The 16,871-nt window shown below is 50.0% G+C and overlaps 1 protein-coding gene across 2 annotated transcripts in view; it reads left to right on the top strand.

Moving 5' to 3' along the window:
• The first annotated feature begins 4,177 nt into the window (after positions 1-4,177).
• The window catches only part of RIMS4 (regulating synaptic membrane exocytosis 4), a 55,814-nt gene continuing 43,120 nt past the window's right edge, over positions 4,178-16,871 (top strand). For both annotated transcript variants that reach the window (XM_045519350.2, XM_010958693.3), the window contains exon 1: positions 4,178-4,314. In XM_045519350.2, the coding sequence (XP_045375306.1) occupies positions 4,218-4,314 (97 nt within the window). In that variant the 5' untranslated portion in view covers positions 4,178-4,217. The remainder of the gene's footprint in view (positions 4,315-16,871) is intronic.

Raw genomic sequence — 16,871 nt, 5'->3', positions numbered from 1 at the left:
CTACTCCTAGCCTTCTTAGGTATCATCCCTGTTTTCTTATCTATAAGACACAAAGAAATTAAGTAATTTGTCTAAGAGAGATAACTATATAACTAGTAAATGTCAGTGCAACCAAGATGAATGGGTGGGTGGGTGGATAGACGGATGGATGGATGGATGGATGGATGGATGGATGGTTGAATGGATGGATGGAAGCATAACTTAATGATTAGGATGGTTAAGTAGTTGGTTAGGGGACTTGGAGTTAATAAGAGATCTTAACATCTCTCTCCCCATCAGTTCAGTCACGTATTAGCTACTTAAAGGCAAAGATTAATCCAAGAAAATATGGCTCCTCCCTTAAGCTACCACTCCACACGGACAAGTTCACACACAGCAGCATTTACACACAGTCAAGGATAAATTCCACACTGACCAGGATGCACGGAGGCAGATACACACACACATACATGTGGACAAGAACAGAAGTCTGACACTGTTGCCCAAATATAACCAACACAATCCAGTTACACACACACACACACAGACACTGATACACTGAGGTAAGGCAGGCACAGAGAAGGTCACACTATCTATAGGAGACACCAGCACATACCCACTCAAGAAGATGCAGAACCACACAAAGACTGGGGCACATGAGTCATGCCTGCAGAGAATGGATCAGTGCTCTCATCTGTCTCTACCTCTCTCTGTCTCACACACACACACACACACATGCACGCACGCACACACCCCACCAATGCATACAAAGAGTAGGATGCATATTGCATTTAAAGCCAGACCAGATTCACTTAACACAAGAACATATACTTTGCAAGGACATATTTAGAGACAAGGTCATTGACAGACAAGGACAGAAATATGCAGAAGTGCCCATCTATTCAGAGACATGCACAGAGAGATGCTTTACACACACACACACACACACACACACACACACATGCACACGCACACACACGCCCACCACTAACTGAGCAGGCAAAACACAAACAAGATCAGTTTTTTCTCACTGACAGAGCAGCAACTAGGGCCCTCTTGGGTTTAGCTACATTCCAGCCATCTCTCACCTCCCCTAAAAAGGCCCTCACCTGGGTCTTGCTACATATGCAAAATTTCGGAGCCATGTCCCTCCATGCTTCATCTTAAAGGAGAGATGCTGAAGAGGAGGAGTTCCATCCATATGTGCTGTTTTCTCTTGATGCTGCAAAGCTTGGCAGCGCCTCTGTCCCTCCTTTTCCTTCCTGATCCTCACCCATCCAGCCTGTCTCTTAATCCTGCCCAAGTCATCTCGGAAACTTTCTCAGGCTCAGCAACTTCCTGTCTTCTCCCCAGCCTTGGCCCTTGTTGCCTCCCACTAAAGGTCCACAGAATTCCATCTGGCCTTGGGACCCACAGTCCCACCCCCTCCACTTCACCTTCCCACGGGACATTCTTTCTCAGCCTCCCCTGCCATTCGCATGTTAAAAACAATCAGTGGCTTTTTGGTTCAAATCAGGATTTATCTGAAGAGAAGAGGGGGAGCCACCCTCTGAATTCACTCCAATCCCTTCCTCCCAGAGCAGCCCCAGAGATTATTTTAAAATGCAAATGTGAGGGCAGTGACTTTATTTCATTCACTGGTGTATATATATATCCCCAGGGCCAAGAACAGTGCCAGGCACACAGCAGGTGCCATTTTCAGCTTAAATGTCACCTCTCCAAATAAGCTTTCCTAGATCCCTGCAGGCTGGGTAAGATACCTTCACACACATGCTCACACACACACACACACTTGCAGGTGCACACACATGAACACACATTCACTACAAAGTACATATATGTATATATCTTGTAAGTGATATTTATAAGATATATATATGATATATATGTGTCAAGATATATATATCTTGGGGGGACAGTATAGCTCAGTGGTAGAGTGCATGCTTAGCATGTGCGAGGTCCTGTGTTCAATCCCCAGTACCTCCGCTGAAAAATTAAAAAAAAAGATATACGTATCTTGTCACATCACAATTGTAATTAAACTTATTATAATTAAACTATTAAATAATGTAATTAACTAATTATTGTCATAATTATCTGTTTGATGTTGCCAGACTCTAAACTCCATGAAGTCAGAGACCAGGTCTGTTTTATTCATCTCTGTGTTCTTAGAGTCTTTACTAAATCACTGGCACAGAGAGTTTTCTCAGGCCAGCAAGCACAAGGGAAGTTAGAGAGATTTTAAGGATGAGAGGTGTTTGACATCCTGATAATGATCTTGAGGATGGAGGAGACCATGTGCAAGGACAAGAGAACCGCTTCTAGGAGCTGAGAGTGACTTCCCACCAAAGGCCAGAAAGGAAACAGGGGCCTCAGTCCTATAGCCACGAGGAACTGAAAACTGCTAACAATCTGAATGAGCTTGGAAGCTGATTCTTCTTCAGAGCTTCCAGATAAGAGCCCAGTCTGGTCAATATCTTGTGAGGCCCCAAGCAAAGAACTCAGTCAAGGCTGCTCAGACCTCTGACCTAAAAAATGATAAACTAGGCCTCTTTGTTACACAGCGATTGAAAACTAAGGCATATTATCTTACTTAATCCTCACAACCATCCAAAATGGAGGGTTCGCATACACCTTATACAGATGAAACAGGCAGGTGATGTAAAGGACTTCACCTTAAACCACATAGAAGGATAGAGCTACAGATGGGATCCAAATTCTGTGCTTCTGCCATCCCAGCAGGCTGCCTCATGAAGCAGATGTGGGAACAGCTGTGACAAGTTAGCCAACTGGGCCTGACTAGGTGGGGCCCTCAGGTCTTGGGTCAAGGCCAGGGAATGGAGTTTGGGCTTTTGATTGTGATTGTGTTCACCTAGGGGGCTCCAAATGTCTAAGCTTGTGTGTGTGTTTGAGTTCCTGGGGGTTTATATGTGCAAGTATCTGGGTGAGCGAGTGAATCTGGCAGCTCACTCAGAGTCCCTATATAAGTCTGAGGGTGTCTGTGCATCAGAATGTATCCATCACTGGGAGTGACTAAGTCTGTGTGGCTGTGTCTGAGTGTGAGCCTGTGTGAGCCCATTGAGGTGTGTTTGAGTGTCTCTCTCTGAGGGTGACTGTGTGGGAGTGTGACGCTATTGGTCATAGTATTTCTGTGTGTATGTGAATTTGTGCTGCTGGGGTCAACACTGGCGGGAGGAGGGGCATTGGTGTCTCTGTGTGCAGATCTGAGAGTGTGTGTCACTGGTTATGTGTCTGTCTGTGTGAATTCTGTGAGTAGTGTGGGTTCATGAGGGTGTGTGTGTCCATCTGAACTTCTTTGTGAGTTCCTGTGGGATCTGAGGGTCTCCCTGTGTGGTCAAGGGTGTCCCTGTTTGTTGCTCTGAGTGTCTCTGCAGGTCTCTGGATGTTTCTGTGTGTGTCCGCGGCTGGACCTACCTTTGCCGTTCCCTGGGTTTCTGGAGTCTAAGAGGGTCCGTGGATTGGTTCCCTAAGTGTCTCTGTGAGTGAGTGAGTCAGGGTTAATCTCTCTGGGTGTGTAAGAGTTGGAGAGTGTCTATGGTGTACCTTGCAGAGTGCGGGCGCCCGTTTGAGCTCCTCTGCGGGTTCACGTACGAATTTGAGGGTCTCCAGTGAGGGTCGCTCTGAGTGTGTTCCTCTGAGCAGGTCTGTGTCCCTGGAGGAGGCCGGTCTCCATCAAGGACTGGACACTTGGAGCCGGGGAGACTCTGGGGGCTGAATGGGGGTGGGGGGTGGGGTAGGGTGGGGGTTCGGCCCCGGGACAGAGGGCGCCCAACCCCGCGCTCTTTTCCCCCGGGGCGCGCACACCTGCGGGCCTGGGCGGCGAGGAGGGGCTCCGCCCGCGCTCTCCGGCTCCCACGCCCCGCGCGCGGCGCCCCCTCCCCCGGGCGGCGCCGATTGGCTGCGGCGGCGGCTGGAGCCCGCCCCGCGCGGCCGGCGGGGGGCGCCGCGGGCCAAAGCGAGCTGCGCCGCCACCTCCGCTGCCGCCACCGCCGCCGGGAGCACAGCGCGCCTGGGGCTCCGCGCGCCGCCAGCTCCCGGCCCGCCCGCCCGCCTGCCGGCCCCGCCGCGCCCGCCAGCCCCGCCACGGAGCCCCGGCCCGGCTCCGGGCCGCCGCCACCACGCCGCGCGCCGTACTCCGCGTCAAGAATGGGGCGGCCAAGCTGCCCAAACCGGCCGCCGCCGCTGCCGCGGCCGAGGCGCCGGGCGCCGGCGCGGGCATGGAGCGCTCGCAGAGCCGCCTCAGCCTGTCCGCCTCCTTCGAGGCGCTCGCCATCTACTTCCCGTGCATGAACTCTTTCGACGACGAGGACGCAGGTAAGCGCGCAGTCCGCCCCCGACCCCCGGGGCGCGTCCCGGGAGCCAGATCCCGAGGCCCCCTCGCCTACCCGGTGCTCTCTTAGAGGTGGCCACTCTCTCCTCCCCACCCCCAATCCCAACCCCGCTCGGGAATGCGCCCCCAGGGTCGTCTTCCCCACCCCTGGGACCTCAAGGTCTCTAGGATGCGGGGACTTCTCGCCTCCTGCCGTCCCCCAGGGACCGCTAGATTATCTGCATTCACCCCTTTCCCGCAGGTGGGCCCTTTAGGTCGTCTGGACTTAGCTCTTCCTACTCACCTGCGTCTACCGAATGCTCCCTGTCTTGTGCCTGGATCCGAGCTGCTACCCTCCCCGAGCTTCCTGCCTGTAACTGTGACCACTCCTCAAACCTCGGGGCTTTGGCTGCCTCACCCCCGGGGCCCCGACGCGCCCCCCGCCGTTTGAGGTGGCGCGCAGACCTTGCCGCTCCATCTTTGTCTGGGCTGCATTCAGAGGCTCCCTGCCCAAGACCCCCGCCCTGCTCCCAAGGCCTTGAGTGCCCCGGTTTGTCTCTCCTCCCCTTCCCCCAAAGGCAGGGGCTCCGGGCTCCTGGTTCTTACCTGACTAGCACGGACCACGAGGGGACCGACCGGGTGACGGCCTTCCCTTAGCGTACCTCCCCGCTGATCCCAGAGGGAGGCGTAGAGCGGCGCCGATTCTACAGCTGCGCGCCCTCCGGAGTGTGTCTCTGACCACGGGTGCTCTTGTGCCTGGAGTAGCCCTTCTGGGTGGGCTGAACCCGGCCACCATCCTGCGGCCTGAACCTTAGGCTCCCAGGCCTGCGCTTAACCTCAGCCAGAGCCCAAGGGGCGGGGAAACGTAGGGAAACCTGCTCTTTGGGGCCCTGGGTCCAGGCAGAGGCAGCAGAAGGGCTCCGGTTATAATTCTGTGATGAGGAAGCAAATCCACCAACAGGTGGGGTAGCTAGAGGGCTTGGGTGAGAGTTCCCCAAAGAGTGCCAGGTTGGGAGTGGGAATCAATTTCCAGACTTGACTCTCTACTGATTAGCCATGACCTTGGGCAAGTCATGCCACCCCTAGCCTCCGTATCATCTGTAAAATGGGATGACAGGACTCAGATTCAAGGGTAAATTTTAAAAATGTTTTGTAAGCTGAAAATCTGAGAGTATTTTAATTCAATAAGGGGACAAACCGGAGAGGGGTGTGTGTGATGGGGAGGAGCCAGATGGTTTCATGGACACTTTTGAGAACTTGATGAAAATGTGGACAAGCTCTCCCCCAAATACACTTATGCACCATTCAAAAAATTTTTTCCAAGTTTTAGGGAGTTCATGGGCCCTGCTTTAGACTCTGCCTGCAGGCATCCTTATCTGGTCAACCAGTTATTTGATAAGCATTGGGATGCAGTGGTGGGTGATGGGCACTCAAATCTTCCTGCAGGAGCTAGAGGGAGATAGGGAGAAAGGCAGAAGGTTCTCCAGAGACTGTGTTGGCTAAGTAAATGATGAGGTATGTGAGTCCGACCCCTGACAGACCTGTCTTGCTGTTGACCTGGAGACAGGGGTGGAGTAAAGATGGTTACTGCAGAGCCATTTTACAGAAAACATAACTGAGGCTCAGAGGCTTAACCTTCCCCTCGTTGCAGCTGAGGGAGGTTGTATTATTAATCTGGACAAGGCAAGGTGAGAGGGAATGGAGGGGCTCCCTAACACAGTGGACTCCCCTGGAGCAAAATCAGAGAGAGGAAATCAGGCTAGCGTGGGAGCCCCACCAGCCTTGTGGAGCTGGCTCCCCAGCCCCTCACTTGATATTCAAGGACACTCCTGAAGTTCAGCAGGCCACTTGCGTCTCGAGAGCCAGGCTGGACAGGAGCATGGTTTTGTAGGCGCATACGTGGCAGGGACAGTTGGGCTTTTCTCCAAAGTCATGCTCCACGTCATGGATCGGATGCCTTGGTTATTATTGCTGGTGCAGGCGGCTAGCTCTGGTTTCACTTAAGTCAGAATAGGTAACTTCATGGAACGTTAGAGATTTTTAAAGGTCCACCTGATTTTTTTTTTCCCCAGTGGGTTTCTTTAAATTCTTTTTTAAAAAACATTTAATTTATTATCGTATTATTTTTAAATTCTTTTTGTTTTGGGGGGAGGAGGTAATTAGGTTTATTTATTTTTTTAGAAGAGGTACTGGGGATTGAACCCAGGACCTTGTGCGTGCTAAGCATGTGCTCTACCACTTGAGTTATGCCCTCTGCCCCCAAATTGTTGTTTTTCCCTTGGAAGACCTAGTAATCAACTTGTCCAACCCCTTTTTGACCCCAAATGGATGTGTGTGTGTATTTGTGCGAATGTATTCACATGTGAGTTTGAAGCCCTGGGGTTGTATGTGTTTGTGTGTGTATGTGTATGTGTGTGTATGTGTGTGTAAGTAACCCAAGGTCACCCAGTGAGGCAGGCAGAGCCGAAACTAAAATCAGGTGTCTGGCTCTCTTTCCAGTAAAGCACTGGCCCTCTCTGAAAGGGAATTTTTTAAAAAGTTGAATCTCACTGTGTAGAAAATGGTTGCTAGGTGGGGAGGCCCCAGGGAGCAGCTGGTAGCAGAGTTTGGTTTGGGCATCTCCGTGCTCACTGTCTGCTCATCTTAAGGGATGCTTCAAGTTTGGGAGGGGGAGAAAGAAAGTGAAGTTTCATTTCCGGAAAGCTAATGCGTGTTTGGTGAAAATCAGAAGTTGGGAATGTTGTCTTGGTGCGTAATTTCTCCTGTTCATCTCAAAGTCATTAACTTTCTCCTAAAAAAAAAAAAAGATCTAGACTTTTGGATTTATTCTTTTAAAACAGCACCACACTGAACTAATTTCAAAGAGCAGTTTGAATAGCTCTCAGATGCTGGACAGAGACTGCTTCAGTTGGAGGGCCAGCAGAACTGGCTTTGCTCTGCCTTTTTCTTCTCCACTCCTTCCCCTGGCCCGTTTTATGCCCCTCTGTCCCTAATGGCTCAAAATTGTCCCTGATGGTCCTCTGGCTCATCTAGGTGCCTCCCCTTTGTTGCTGCTTCTGACTCCTGTCCAATGCATTTTGTTTTTAATCAACCAGAGCCATCTTTGGGGCTTATATGCTACCCTTCAGCTGGTTTCCTGAGAAACTGTATGAGGAAAAGACTTTCATTCACCTTAACTGGGCCACAGCACTTTCCTGCCTTGGGCTGGGAGCCTTGGATGTTTTGTGGGCAAAGGAAGCTGCCCCTTCCACTCCTTTCTAGCCACTCTGCGGCTTAGGATGCTGGTCACTGCGGATTCCTAGACTTCCTCCCAAGGGGCATCTTCTCTCGTGCATTCTGAGCTCATTTCTTACACTGCTTTTGCCACCTTTCACAAAGATGCTGGGGCTTTAGAGAAGCATGCACTTGGGGACATTTTTGTTTCTGTTTTCTTCATTGCTCAGTCTTGCTGATACTGAGTTTGTAATTTAGGAGGGGTGGAGCTGGGAAGAGTAAAACATGTGACCTCTACTTTCTCATCTGTATGAAGAAGAAAATAATAGCATGGACCGCAGAGGGTCAGCATTTAAAAAATAATTTCCTTTTGCTAAGTATCCTCCTAGGCACTTTCAATATTATTTTCTTTCCTCATAGCATAGCAGTTTTGTAAAATTAACATTTAACATCCCCACTTTCAGGCAGGAAAACTGAGGCACAGGGAGAGTATTCACTCAAGGTCACTGAGACAGGAAATGAGGGCAGTAGGATTTGAACTTGAGCAGTCTGACTCAAGCATCTATGCATTGATTATTACACTGTTTACGCCTTGCAAAGGGCTTATACAGTACCTGGCCCTAGGTAGGCTCTCAGTACCTGTTAGCTATTATCTATCTTATTACCAAGTAAGACTTGTTTCTAAACATGACTGTAAAAAAGAATCTATGGGTTTTGGGAGGGGGAAGCCTGGTTTTCAAAATGTTAGCTTTTATAATTTTAATACGCTAATTTTATCGCATTGTTATAGCTATTAAGGCAGAGTTGGGCCCTCCTTCTTGGGAGGGATTTAAAGATGGGGATTTGGGGAAATTGCATGTGGAGCAAGAGGGTGGGGAGCACCTAGTTCCCCATTTCCCTGTTCTACTTAACAGTTAATTTTCATCACATCTACAGTCCCAGCCCTGCCACTCTGCCTTGGGGCACAGTTGTTGGAGCAAGAGTGTCTCCAGTTTCCAGCAAATGCCGAAGGGATTTGCTACATCAGGGTCTGAAATTGAGAATGGTGTCCCTGAGTCTGACCAAGTGGTTTCGGCGTCCAGTTCTCCCCCACCCGCCCTGGAGAGGGGCGGAGAAGCTGGAGCAGCCAGCTCCTATTTGCCCATAGGATGCTTCGATCCAGCACAGGGAGGAAGTTGCCATGGCAACACCGGCCGGCTACCCGTCCCTCTCCTAGCGGTTCAGGCCATGTCTCTGGGCTGGAAAGCCCTTCCTTCATGGTACCGCCTTCTGCTCAGGCCAGATCTGGTGGGTGGGGTGGCGTGGTGGATGCATCCCACAAACTAGTGCCAATGCCCACTCCCCTTGTTTTTGGACAGAGGGGAAATGGAGGGGGCTGTCTGAGTTACTTCTCCTGGTTTGTAGGGTGGAGATAGCCGTGTCTTGCCAGACAGATCACAGTAGGGGGGGATGAGAGCTCCAAATCCCTCCCCGACCCCAGGCACCTGGAATGACTGTACTAGAATCCCCCCTCCCTTCCCCAGTTTACTCCTTTTGGCAGAGTTTTATTTCCCAGACCAAGTGCTAACTTTTGTCCTTGAAATTTGACCTGAGCTTTTTCTGGGAAACCAAATGTTCTGCTGTCCTACCCGTCGCCCCTGAGATGGTGGGAACAGAGTACTTTAGTCCTGGTGGAAGGCTGGGGCTGAGTAGGTAAGGGGGAATGGGGAGGGGAGGCCTTAAAATATCCTTCAGGAGCCGGGCCCCTTGAGGGCATGAGGTGGGAGGTGGAGGTTTTGAAGCCTCCATTCCCACCCTCATCCCTAGCGCAGGCCTGTCCCCTCTCTTCCCCTTCCCCTGGTATACCACCAAGCACTGTAATCTCCTTTATGTGTTGGCAGATGGGCAGAACTCTTCTAGATTTGGATAACTGAGGCATAGTAAAGAATTCAACCAATTATTCCCATAGTTCAGTTGTGGAGTGGGATGAGTGTGGACCGAAACTACTTTATCTTAATCAAATTACCCTGAAAGAAATAGCTCAGAAAAATCAGGTTCATGGGGAGTTATCCCTTCCCCCATTTCACAGATTACTGGCTTGCAGCTCTGCTCTGATGGTGTTAGAGCTCTTTCCTAAAATGCTATCTCCCTCCAGCACCCCTCTCCCCTGTCCCCAAGCTGCCAGACTCATGGCTCCAGCTTCCTTGGTGTTTGTAGCTGCCAGAGGCCCACCTGGTTCTGTTCAGTGGGGAGGGAAAGATGGGGCCAATCCACCTTGTCTCCTTTTGAGAATGATGCTCTGCCTCCCACCCGACCCATCTCCATCCTGGAGGCTGAGCCCCTTCTAACTGAAGGCTGAGCGAGAGCCAGAAGCAGGTGTGGAGGAGAGCAGACTGTGGGTCAGCTGACAATCTCTCCAATCTCAGGACATTTCTTTTACTGTGCCTCTTCTAACAACTCTTCATTGTGGCCTTAACTACCATCGCTTCAGCGTTTCTTTTAAGAATTGTTGGAAAGGCTCCAGTTTTGGAGAATGTGCTCAGAAGGGTGCAAACATCTCCCCCACTATAATCTATGTGCCCCGCCCACCCCTTTCCAGTCAATCCCAGTTTTACTGTCAGAGCTCCAGTTCCCACCCCCACCCCCAGCCCCCTGGAATGACCAACTGGAATTCTCTCCTTTCCCCCATCCAGTTTATTCTGTGGGGCTTGATTTTACTCTGCTTTGGTTCTAGGGCCTCAGGCAAGTCCTGGACCTCAATTTCCTCATCTTAAAAAAGCATCTCTTGGGGTTGTAAAGATAAAATGATTGAAAGGCTTGCTCAACTGTGCTTAGTGCTTTCCATAGTCTCATGGAGTCCTATAACAACCTAAGCAAGAAGAGGCAACTACTGTGGCTGATGCACCCATTTTCCAGATGAGGAAAAGCCAGGCAGCTTGGTGTGGTTTAATGACTTTCTTGGGTTGCACGGTGGTAATTCAAACCCAGGTGTGTTTGACTCCAGAGGCCACCCTCTGCCTCTTGGACTGAAAGAGATTCCAAGTGGGAGAGGACTGTGCAAGCTCTGATGGCTGTGCTTATGCTATCAAAACATCCACTGACAAAGGCCAGGGTATGAGGGCCTGTTCAGGGTTAGATGTGCCCCTGCAGGGTCTGCCATCCCTTTATATTCTGCTCCAGCCTGCTGGAGTGCCTGCTTGGCCATCAGTTCCTGGATGATCCCCATCCCGGGGCTGCCTGGCCTCCTTGAAGAATCCAGTTGTCTGCCCTGGCCCTGGGGGCCCAGCCATCACCTGCCTCTCCAGACCGATGTAGGCCAATGCTGGATTATATTTAACGCTGTGCTATTTCCACTTGACAGCTCCAGAGCGCCATCCCCCCTCCCCTTTTCTGCTTCCTCACCCCTCCCCTTCTGATTCACTCGGAAACTGACAAGGCTGATGTCAGCGCCTTATTCTTAGCCCCCGTAATTGTAACTGCATTTAGCAGTGCGCACTTCATTAACAGTTTCTGCGACGGGGGAGTGAGATGACTGCGTGGCTGGCCAGGGACATGGGTGGGGGTGGGGAAGGGGCAGCTGCTGTAGGGACCCTGGCCGACTGTCTCTTCTGGATGGACCAACTGGGCAGGTTCCAGGCCTAGCTTTCCAAGACTCACAGTCTTGGAAGGCCCCTTCGAAAGGGACCATTCCAAGTCCATTCTGCTCATTAGACAAGGGGGGAAACTGAGGCTCACTGAGGCAAAATGACTTGTCAAAGTCACATGTTAAGGATCCAGGACTCTGGCCTTTAAGTCCGGGTTTTTTCCTTTGGTATCATTCATTCAGCTAATACTTAATTAGCTGCTCAGTGCCAAACAGCCTTCTAGGTGCTAGGGATATATCCAGGGAATAAGACAGACACAGTTTCTGCTCTCACAGAGTTATGTTCTGGGTTGGAGGAGACAGACAATAAACAGGAAAGAAATTAAGCAATAAATGATTTCAGGTTGTATTAAGCGGAATGAAAATAGTAGACGGGATAGGAGATAACATTAAGTAAGATCAGGAAAGGCTCACTGAGGAGGTGACATTCGGGTTGAGGCTTAAATGACAAGAGAAGCAGCAATTGGAATATGAGGGGGGATAGAGGGTTCAAGGGGCAGAGGAAACAGCTGGTGCAAAGGCCCTGAAGTCAGCATGAGTTTGGGTGTTTAGGAAGCAGAAAGCAGACCAGCATGATTAGAGTGTGTGAGGGTAGACAAGGTCAGAGAAGTAAGCTGGGGGCAGATCACTCAGCCTTGTAGACAGTGATAAGGAATAGCAGGTGGAGAAAGTGAAGTTCAGAGTGGGAAGAGAAAAGGTCCCCCGCAGGGTAAAGTCAGAGAGAGGCCAAGAACTCATGCTTCCCAAATCTTTGTCTTTTTTGTTTTTCAGACACTCATGGCTTTGCCTTTAAGTGCATCACATGGCTTCCTTTCATATTGTAGCTGGAAGGTACTACGGAGTATGCAAAGGGCTTTTTCTGCTCTCCATGCCTGCCCCTCTCCCCTCCTCAACTCTCACCTAACCTGGCTGTATAGCTTGTCTGGGTGATGGGGTGACATAGCTGTGAAACTCTGGGGAGCTTCTGAGGTGGGATAGAAAGAACATGGCTTCGGAATCTGACGCACCTGAATTTTTATCCTGCCTCTGCCGCTTCTAGATTTTGTGACCTTGGGCAAGTGGCTTCAATTCCCTGGGGCTCTACTTTCTCATCTCTAAAATGGGGGCATAATAATAGTAAGTTCTTCAAAGGGTTGTTGTGAGGAATAAATTGACATAATGCACAAAACACACCTACCCCAGAGCCAGGCATGTGGAACTAAGTTTTCCTCAGTTACAAGGACTCACGAGATTGTGGGGTTAATACCGGGCACATAATAGATGCTCAGTTAGTGGTTCCTGCTGCAGTTGTGCTCGTTTTCGTTGGTTTTAATGGGTCAGAATCATCGAAGGGGCTTGTTAAAACATAGACTGCAGGGCCCCACCCTAGAGTTTCTCATTCATTCTGAGACAGGACCTGAAAAATCTCATTTCTAACAAGTTCCAGGTGATGCTGATACTGGTTCAGGGACCCGACCTTGAGAACCACTGGGCTAGAGAAAAAAGCTGGAGAGAAACGAAGGGTTCTTCTCAACCTGGGATGTCTCCCGGATACCTGTGTCTTAAATACTTGGGACATTGGATACTAAATTCAGTACCCAAGTATAGCCTTCAGGCGCTCCTGTTCCCATCACATGGTCTCAGATCATCTGAGCCTCAGCTGCTGCCCTGCTTTGCACCAGGCTTAATGTGAAAGACCCCATCAGTCCTTTTGGAAAATGATAAATGAGTCGACATGAATAACACATCAGACTATAGTATCTTTTTGTGAGATATTGACCTCAGAGAGCTCTGGGGATTTTGAGGGGCTCAGGTCTAGCACCTTTTACCAGATGGAACAGGAGGACACAGTCCCTTTCTTGCACTGGGAAAAGGCAGGGCTCTGTGTTAAAACCAGGAGGTTCATTTGAGGACGGGTCTCTGCTGGGAAGAAGTAAATCAAAGGAACCATCGGTATAAAGGGGCAAAATGCTGGGAAATGTTACCAAGGGATTTTACTGAGACAGTTAATTTAGATGTTTGTAAGAAAGGGGTTGCTGGCAATTTTCTAGGGAAGGTTGAGATTTTGCTCAGATTGGAGGCACAGGGAACAAACATGATGTGATAAGATTCCCATCCAGTCCCATAAAACTAAAGAGTCTGAAGACAAAGGTATTTACAAATACTTTCCAAGTGGAACTTGTCCTAAACTGATGGGAAATACTCCAAGAGGGGTGGCTCCGGGTGGCTCGGGGTAGCAAAAGAGCACGGACTTTGGAGGCTCTTGAGCTTGGTTTTGAGTCTCTGCCACGTAGTAGCTGTGTCTTTTGATCGTGATGTGTTACTGTTCTGGGCCTCAGTCTCTTCCTTTGTAAAATGGAGTGGATAACTCCCACCTTGTGAGAATTAAGAGATAATGCTCATACTAGGTAGAAGCATCCAGGACATGGAAGCCCTGCATTTCCTGCTATTGTAGACTTCCTGGGCGCAGGAGGGCGGGATGGTAGGAGTGTGTTGCCTGCGGTTGGGACTCCTGGCTCTGGTCTGGACTGCTGGTGTTTACTGTGTGCCCCCAGGGGGCCTGAGATGCTGCGTTAGGAGTCAAGAGAAGAGATCTCCGTTCAGCCACTGAAGCTCAGCATCTCCTACAGCTGCTTCCCTCTGTCTTTTGGGCCTCGGAATCCTTATTTGTAGAGCAAGGGTCTAGCGGGCTTGGTTTAGGTACAGCCAGAGTCTCCCAGAAAACAGAGGACACTTGTTCAGGCCCCTCATCTCCTCCTTTGGATTCCTCCCCTGTTCTGTGCCTCTATGGTCATCTTCATCCCCATGGCATCCCCTCCTGCCCAAGTTTCTGTCTTCGCTGATCCTTGGCTAATTGGTCATTCAATACTTTTAAAAAGAATAAATATTATTTGAATTAAGTAATATATGCAGATGGTACAAATTTTAGAAGCATGAAAAATATCCAATTAAAAGGGCCCCCGGCACCTCCATCTTCTGGCTCTCCTGTCCCCTCCCCAGGGTAAACACTATTTCCGGCCCTGACAACCCTTTATGCTGCTGTTACTGATAATGACATGTTACATGGTGAAAAGCCAAACGGTACCAAAGGACACCCAAGGAAACATCGGTCTTCCTAACGCCTCGGCCACCTAGTCCCACTCCTACAAACCATCATCACGGTTGTTTAGGCTACCAGTTTTTCCTTTATTTTTCAGCTAACAATTTCTTATTAAATGTGTATGGTGGTACCCAGCCCTGTGAGGATTCAAGAGTAATCAGATTATACTAGGCAAAAAAAAAAAAAAAAAAAAAAAGAACAAAGAAAAAAATTATGCTGGGTGGTATAGCGTAGTGGTGGTTATACAAACTCCACAGCTAGTTGGCCTGGGTTTGAATCCTGGCTTTGCCGCTTACTGGCTGTGTGACGTTGAGCAAGTTACTTAACTTCTCTGAGCCTCAGCTTCCTCAACTCTAAAATGGGCTAATAACAGCCCTTTCCTGCCTTGAAGGTGTAATGGGGATTAAATGAGTAAATATTTGTGAAGTACTTATAGAGTCCCTGTGCACAGTAAAAGTGTGTCAGGAGTGTTAGCTATTACTGTCTTAGAGTCTTTTGGCCAGAATTCTTTGTGAAATCCTCTCCTCATCTTAGCTGAGGCCCAGAGAAGGATTGCATGTTTTGCCCAAAGCCTCACAGCAGATCTCTGGCAAAACCAGGAATAGAACTGATGTTTCTGAACTCCCAGCCAGGGCCTCTTCCTCTCCCAGGTGGCCCAAGGGGCCACTCTGGACCCTATCGGCACCTGAGTCTTCAAGTCCATACCTTGCATTTCCAGCACTCTGTGTCCCTGGGAAATGCTACTTGGAGTTGCTTTGGAAGTGGATGGGAGGATGTGTCACTAATTGGGGCCTGTAATGGAAATTAATTAGTTCCTCAACAAATGTCTTGAGAAACATCTCTCATCTGCCTGGGCTCAACACCAAGAGCAGACCAGGTGCCTCTGTAGCCCACCCAGACCCCGGCCAACCCACCCCCGAGCCATCTGGCTGGAAGCTGCCACCACTTCTGCCTAGCTTCTCTTGGGTGTGCTGAGTCCTAGGAGAGAGACTCCCAAACTGGGAAGCCTGACCCTGATGGGACTCAAGTGGGTGCCAAAAGGGAGGGAGAAATTAACATGTTATAGTGTTCTTTGACTCCTCCCAGCGATGTTTAACTTGAAAAGAATGCAGAAGATGGGAGAATTCTCTCCTGTTCCCACTGCCTTAGCCTGAGATGTGGATTCTTGTGTAGGTGATATGCTGTGCAAGTGCTCTCAGGTAAGGCCAGAATGCAGGATGAGCAGGAACAGAAGCAGCAGGTAACGATGGGCACTCAGCCTCACGCTAGCCTCAGCCTGACCCCTGGGAGGCTCTAGAGGGCAGAAGGCATCACAGAGGTAACCGGCCTTCTGTACTCCCGTATCAGTCCGTCATGGACTGCGGACAATCCCCCAGGTGGGGGCAAGGACCTACTTTTGGGGCAAGGCAGCTCCCATCAGCTAAGGGCAGTTCTCCAAGGAAGGAGCAGCTGTCAGCTGGAACCGCAGATACTCGCAGCAGCTGTGGGATGGGCATCCTGCTTGGGGGATCTGGCTGGGCTGGGTCCACCCACCTGCTATCTGGGAGCTTCTGGCAACAGAGTGGGGAGAGCAGGTGTGGCCAGCTCTGTGCTGAACAGTGTCCACCCTGTTCATTACAGGTCGCCCTCTCCATAGTCCCATGAAGTGTGCATGATCACCACATTGGGTGGGGCTGGAGGAATCGAGTATTCAGATGGACTCTTGGCCAAGGTCAAGCTAGTGAAGGGTAGGACAGGGCTTCAAACTCAGGCCTGCCTCCAACACGTATGGTCTTGCCAACATTCTGTGCTGCATTTTAATTCTTTTCATGATACTCTGTGTTTCCTAGTGGGCTTCTTTCCAGTTACCTCTTTGAAAAATATCTATCTTGGTTTTCTGTTTTGCACCTTGCAAACGTAAAGCCCTTTGGGTATGACAGAACATGGGTGCCTATCTGATCTCATCTGATCCTCATGGAAAACTGGCCTTGTTTCCAGAGAGGTGGGCAGGGGCCCTGACAGGCTGCTTGTGGTGAAAGGTTAAGGGGTAGCTGATTTGTCATGGAATGAACCCTGAGTGTGTCGTAAGAAAACCAGAACTTGAGCCCCTATTTCTGCCCATTTGAGTGACCCTGGGCAAGTCATTCTCTTGAGCCTTGCTTTCCTCTTTGGATGATTGACTCCACGGCTGTAAGCCTCAGGTGGCCTGGCAGGTGTTCTAATGATGCTGCATATAGCAAGGACCTGGCAGGGCTTTGATTGGGATGAGGGTGGAGAGTCCAAAACCAGAGCTGATCTCTGCAGAGTGTGTGCAGGGAACAGTGTCAGACCAGGGCCTCTCTGTGGAACGGGTGCAGTGACACTTGTCTTGCTGTCCTAGCTTGGGTTCCCTACAAGACAAGGATTTGAATACAAGAATTAGGTTGAACCATAGGAAACTGCCATTTTTAGGAGTCAAAACAGTCAAATAGTGGTTATATGTGGTTCATAGGGTTCACGAAGGTGATGGATGAAGCTCCAGGAGGGAGTGAGAAAGTCAGTCAGGGAAACAGTGCTGTCCTCCAAGTGACCCCTGGTGGAGGGCAAGTAAGTTAAGTCTTGCTGGGGGCTCTGGGAGACTGTGTAGAACAGGGCTCAGCAAACTTCTCTAAGGGGCCAGACCCTGGATG

This window comes from Camelus bactrianus, chromosome 19 (assembly GCF_048773025.1).
Source record: "Camelus bactrianus isolate YW-2024 breed Bactrian camel chromosome 19, ASM4877302v1, whole genome shotgun sequence".
Taxonomy (NCBI): domain Eukaryota; kingdom Metazoa; phylum Chordata; class Mammalia; order Artiodactyla; family Camelidae; genus Camelus; species Camelus bactrianus.
This window is presented reverse-complemented; position numbering and strand designations above follow the sequence as displayed.